This window comes from Portunus trituberculatus, chromosome 26 (genome assembly GCF_017591435.1).
Source record: "Portunus trituberculatus isolate SZX2019 chromosome 26, ASM1759143v1, whole genome shotgun sequence".
Classification (NCBI taxonomy): Eukaryota; Metazoa; Arthropoda; class Malacostraca; order Decapoda; family Portunidae; genus Portunus; species Portunus trituberculatus.
Genome location: NC_059280.1, coordinates 4,471,208 through 4,476,207, shown reverse-complemented (window position 1 = coordinate 4,476,207; position 5,000 = coordinate 4,471,208). Strand labels below are relative to the sequence as shown.

Genomic DNA, 5,000 nt, shown 5'->3' with positions numbered 1-5,000 from the left:
GCTCCACAAGACCACCACCACCACCACTGCAGCCACCACCACCACCGCCAACAACAACTACAACTACAACAGCAGTGCCAACAGCCTCACCCACAACACCTGCTCCATCGCACTGGTGGAGGACAGCCCCAGCCCGCCCCCCGCCACCCCCGGACACACCCCTACTGCTGGTGAGAGAGAGAGAGAGAGAGAGAGAGAGAGAGAGAGAGAGAGAGAGAGAGAGAGAGAGAGAGAGAGAGAGAGAGAGAGAGAGAGAGAGAGAGAGAGAGAGAGAGAGAGAGAGAGAGAGTAGTAGTAGTAGTAGTAGTAGTAGTAGTAGTAGTAGTAGTAGTGGTAGTGGTGGTAGTAGTAGTAGTAGTAGTAGTAGTAGTAGTAGTAGTAGTAGTAGTAGTAGTAGTAGTAGTAGTAGTAGTGGAAGAGGAAGAGGAAGAGGAAGAGGGTGAGGATAAGGAGGATTAGGAGAAGTAGTAGTAGTAGTAGTAGTAGTAGTAGTAGTAGTAGTAGTAGTAGTAGTAGTAGAATTAAATCTCACTGATATTCTCTCTCTCTCTCTCTCTCTCTCTCTCTCTCTCTCTCTCTCTCTCTCTCTCTCTCTCTCTCTCTCCTGACAGCCACAGCCAGACAGACAGACCCCACTGGAGTGAGTTACAAGGCGTTGGACACAGACAAGGCCCTGGTCACACTGCCTGCCCTCACACACACACCCACAGCCACACCCATGGACCGCCCCACCGCTGCCCTGCCCTCCTCCCCTCACACAGCCAGAGAGAGGAAGACCAAGGACAAAATTTCTGTGGCTGAGAAGAATTTAGACACAATGCAAGATATTTCTGGGGATTTGAAAGCTGGAGACAGGAATTATGTCGATTGTGATAAAGAGGAGGAGGATAAACAAGGAGATTCAATTCCCATTCCCACAGAAGATAAAAAAATTGAGACGGAGAATTGTAAAGAGAAAGATGATACAGCTGGACATGTTGCGGACAATACGAGCCTTCCCAGTAAGGTTCCCGTGGGGCTCAGAACAGAAGGAACGCAGGGAAATGCTCACAAGGTCTCTGTCGCTTTGATTGAGACACAGAAGGAGAAAATGGACATAGCCAAACTCAAGAATTCTAAAGATGCCACATAAGTCAAGATCAAGAGTGTAGAAGTCCTTGATACAGTGAGTCCCGGGAGACCAACTTAAGGCCGGCTTATTAGGTGGAGGAAGAGGAAGTGGACTGGAGACGAAAGAAGGAGGAGGATGAGAAAAGAAGAGAGGAGGAGGATTGGAAAGGAAAGGAAATGAGGAAGAAGAGGAAGAGAGGACTGGAGGAGAAAAGAAGAGAGGATGATTGGAAAGGAAATGAGGAAGAGGACTGGAGGAAGAAGAGGAAGAAGACTGACTGCAAAGAGAAGAGTAAGAAGTTGTACTAGAAAAAGATGAGAAGAAACTCCCCTGAATATGAAGACCAACTAAGATGAAAATGAAGATAAATTGAAGAGCAGCAGAATTGTGAAGATGTTTTCCAAGTAGAGCAATTATGTAACTATAGACCTCACTAAATCTAACCTAACCTTACCCAACCCAACCTTACCTAATGTGTATATGTTTACTTGGTGACCAGATAGATAGATATAAACTATATTAATTTATACAAACGTGTGTGCGTGTGTGTAATTTATGTATATTTGTGTGGCGTGTGTGTGTGTGTGTAATTTATGTATATTTGTGTGTTAAATGTCTCTTTTCTCTGTATGTGTAGATAAAAAATAGTAGTAGTAGTAGTAGTAGTAGTAGATAACATGTCACTACTACTACTACTACTACTACTTCACATAGTCTAGTGTGTGGGACCAAAGTTATGAACAATGACAGTACAAAAACATCATTAATACTCGATATATATTATTATTTGGTGTGTGTGAATTGATCTCTCTCTCTCTCTCTCTCTCTCTCTCTCTCTCTCTCTCTCTCTCTCTCTCTCTCTCTCTCTCTCTCTCTCAGCCCACAGCCCCACAGTATGTCCCCCACAGTATGTTGACAAACCCACAGTCACTCACCACAGCCCCTCACCAATATATTATCTCTATATCTCTCTCTCTCTCTCTCTCTTGTATTATGTGTGTATATACAAGGAACCCAGTGTGTGTGTGTGTGTGTGTGTGTAGGCTTAAGGGTGACATATACAAACATACAAGAGGTCTGTGTTTGGGTGTAAAGATATACTCAATGTGATTCTAATTAAAAGTTTAGGAGAGCTTGTGTGTTGATACCCTCCCGAGAGAGAGAGAGAGAGAGAGAGAGAGAGAGAGAGAGAGAGAGAGAGAGAGAGAGAGAGAGAGAGAGAGAGAGAGAGAGAGAGAAGGAGGAACAAGAAGAAGAAGAATCACACACACACACACACACACACACACACACACACACACACACACACACACACACACACACACACCTACCTAGCGTCCACCTATGAAATGCCACTCAGACAGCGCAAGAGGCCTCCAGTTTCTCCCAGCCCTTCCACCCCGCCTCTTCTCCCCAGCCAGGCCGCGAGGTGTGCCAGGGGACGGGGCAGCTCGGTACAGGCCCCTCCGCTCTTCCCTCATATGCTGGTACTCCCGGTGGCGCTGTGCTGCCTCGCGGGGGTTGTACGTGTAGCCTGGGTGATCTGCCTGGTGCTGTTGGTGAATGTCCTGTGCTCTCTTCTCCCACTCCTGCTTCTGTTGGTGTTTGAAGAAGGGGGATGAAGAAGGAGGAGGATGAAGGAGGAGGGGGAAAGGATTAGATAAATGAGTGGTAGGGAGAAAGGAAGAGAGAAAGATAGAAAATGAGAGAGAAAGAGAGTTTCCTTCTGTTACAGTTCAAAGAAAGGGAAGAGGTGGAGGAGGAGAGAGAGAGATAAAAGAGAGATAGGGAGAAGAGAAAATAAAGTAAGTAGAAGATGAAGGAAAGAGATGAAGAAGAGAAAAAGTGAAATAAAAGAGAAAGAAAGAAAATGAGAAAGAGAGTTTGCTTCTGTTGGTGTTTAAAGAAAGGAGAGATGGAGGAGGAGGAAAAAAAGATTGAAGAAATGAAAAATAAGGAGAAGAAACAGAAAGGAAGAGAAAAAGTGAAATAAAAGAGAAAGAAAGAAAATGAGAAAGAGAGTTTGCTTCTGTCAGGGTTTAAAGAAAGGAAAAAGAGAAAGACAGGAAGAGAAAGTTAAATAAAAGAGAGAAAGAAAGAGAGTTTGCTTGTTAGGGTTTAAAGAAATGGAAAAGATGTAGAGAGAGAGAGAGAGAGAGAGAGAGAGAGAGAGATAGGGAGAAGAGAAAGAAAGAAAGATAAAATAAAAAGGGAAAGAGAGAGAGTTTGCTTTTGAGATGAAGGAGGAAAACAGGATTAGAGACACGAGAGATAGGAAGAAGAGGTAGAAGGAGAGAGAAAGATAGAAAATGCAAAAAAGAGATAGAAAAAGAATGGAAAGCCTGTGTGGTGTGGTGGTGGTACAGTAGTGGTGTGGAAGGATAAAGTTAGTGGGTGTGTTGTGGTGTGGTGTGGTTAGGTTAGGTCACACACACACACGGTTAGGTTAGGTCTCACACACACACACACACACACCTACCTGGGCGGGGGGCAGGGCGTTCCAGAGGGCGGCAACACGCTGGGTGAGGGCTGGATAGGAGTCTGTGGGGTGTTCCTGCCTCACCCGCTGCAGACAGTCTTGGAAAAACAGCAGGTATTTGTTCATTGGACGCTTCACCTGGAGAGGGAGAGAGAGAGAGAGATAAACACGCATTCTGAAAAAATATATACACACACACACACATACATTATCGCTGCATGTACGGTTGTCTGCGCGAAAACTAGCATAATTCAAACATGTTAGTTAATGCTGTAATGCTAAGGGCCAAAACTGAAGCTACGACACCAAGAGAGTATGGAGAAATAAGGACTAAGGTAAAGAGGAGCCTGATAACGGTAGGGCAAAGGGGAGATGCAAGGATGTTGACAGAAATATACAGTGGAAATTGCTGAGTCTTGGGGAGAAGCGGGTACCTCACTTTTAACGAGGGGTCAATAGGTTATCCTGTTTAATACTGTCCCTGGCACTCCGGCACCCTGGCACTGGCACCCTGGCACCCGCAGGACAGGAGGGAAGAGAAGGATAGAAGAGAGCAGGGTTTGATAGAAGTACATCGCCACCTGAGCGTTCTTCTGCTAAGCAATTACACACACACACACACACACACACAGAAAAAAATAAATAAATAGAGCAGAGACAGACAGACAGACACACACACACACTTACAGCATTCCTGGGTCTGTACAACCTTCCATCTTGTATATTGTAAGGGGCATCAGTGGTAGTGGGTGGTGGTGGTGGTGGTGGTGGTAAACTGTGTGGTAGGAGGAGGAGGAGGAGGAGGAGGAGGGTGTGATATGGATGTATGTATCTCCTCCTCTTCCTTCTTCTTTATTTCTTCCTCCTTCTTCTTCTTCTTCTTCTTCTTCCTCTTTCTTCTTCTTCTTCTTCTTCTTCTCTTCTCTCCAATGAAAATCCATCTAACCATCTCACTGTGAATAATGAAATGTATGAGAGAGAGAGAGAGAGAGAGAGAGAGAGAGAGAGAGAGAGAGAGAGAGAGAGAGAGAGAGAGAGAGAGAGAGAGAGAGAGAGAGAGAGAGAGAGAGAGAGAGAGAGAGAGAGAGAGAGAGAGAGAGACAAACACTCAAAGCTACAAGGCATTAATATCTAACTTATGAAAGAAATTTAAAGATAATAATAATAATAATAATAATAATAATAATAATAATAATAATAATAATAATAAAGTAAATCTAACTGAAACATACAAGACAACCATCAAAGCTTACCCATAAAGAGTGAAGTTTGTTTTCAATTGTTTTTTTTTTTTCTTTTTTTAACTCTAAGATGTGAGAGACACAACACGCCACGCCTTCACACTCCTTTATTCACAACAACACAGAGAGAGAGAGAGAGAGAGAGAGAGAGAGAGAGAGAGAGAGAGAG

At 44.2% G+C, this 5,000-nt stretch overlaps 3 protein-coding genes across 7 annotated transcripts in view; 1 reads left to right on the top strand and 2 right to left on the bottom strand.

Annotated features, from left to right (window-relative positions):
- LOC123509077 (melanopsin-B-like) overlaps nucleotides 1-2,050 on the top strand; it is a 98,464-nt gene extending 96,414 nt beyond the window's left edge. For all 5 annotated transcript variants that reach the window (XM_045263203.1, XM_045263202.1, XM_045263199.1 and 2 more), the window contains 2 exons: nucleotides 1-170; nucleotides 612-2,050. The exon at nucleotides 1-170 is cut by the window's left edge and continues 17 nt beyond it. In XM_045263203.1, coding sequence (XP_045119138.1) covers nucleotides 1-170; nucleotides 612-1,132 — 691 coding nt within the window. In that variant the 3' untranslated portion in view covers nucleotides 1,133-2,050. The remainder of the gene's footprint in view (nucleotides 171-611) is intronic.
- LOC123509080 (transcription factor Sox-17-alpha-like) overlaps nucleotides 1-4,409 on the bottom strand; it is a 5,283-nt gene extending 874 nt beyond the window's left edge. The window contains exons 1-3 of the mRNA XM_045263210.1: nucleotides 4,278-4,409; nucleotides 3,591-3,728; nucleotides 2,443-2,706 (exon numbers count right to left, since the gene is read on the bottom strand). Of these exons, the coding sequence (XP_045119145.1) occupies nucleotides 2,443-2,706; nucleotides 3,591-3,716 (390 nt within the window). The 5' untranslated portion in view covers nucleotides 3,717-3,728; nucleotides 4,278-4,409. The remainder of the gene's footprint in view (nucleotides 1-2,442; nucleotides 2,707-3,590; nucleotides 3,729-4,277) is intronic.
- Nucleotides 4,410-4,513: 104 nt separating this feature from the next.
- Nucleotides 4,514-5,000, bottom strand: part of LOC123509075 — an 18,701-nt gene continuing 18,214 nt past the window's right edge. The window contains 2 exon segments of the mRNA XM_045263198.1: nucleotides 4,514-4,543; nucleotides 4,844-5,000. The exon segment at nucleotides 4,844-5,000 is cut by the window's right edge and continues 346 nt beyond it. The gene's annotated coding sequence lies outside the window, so the exon portion shown is untranslated.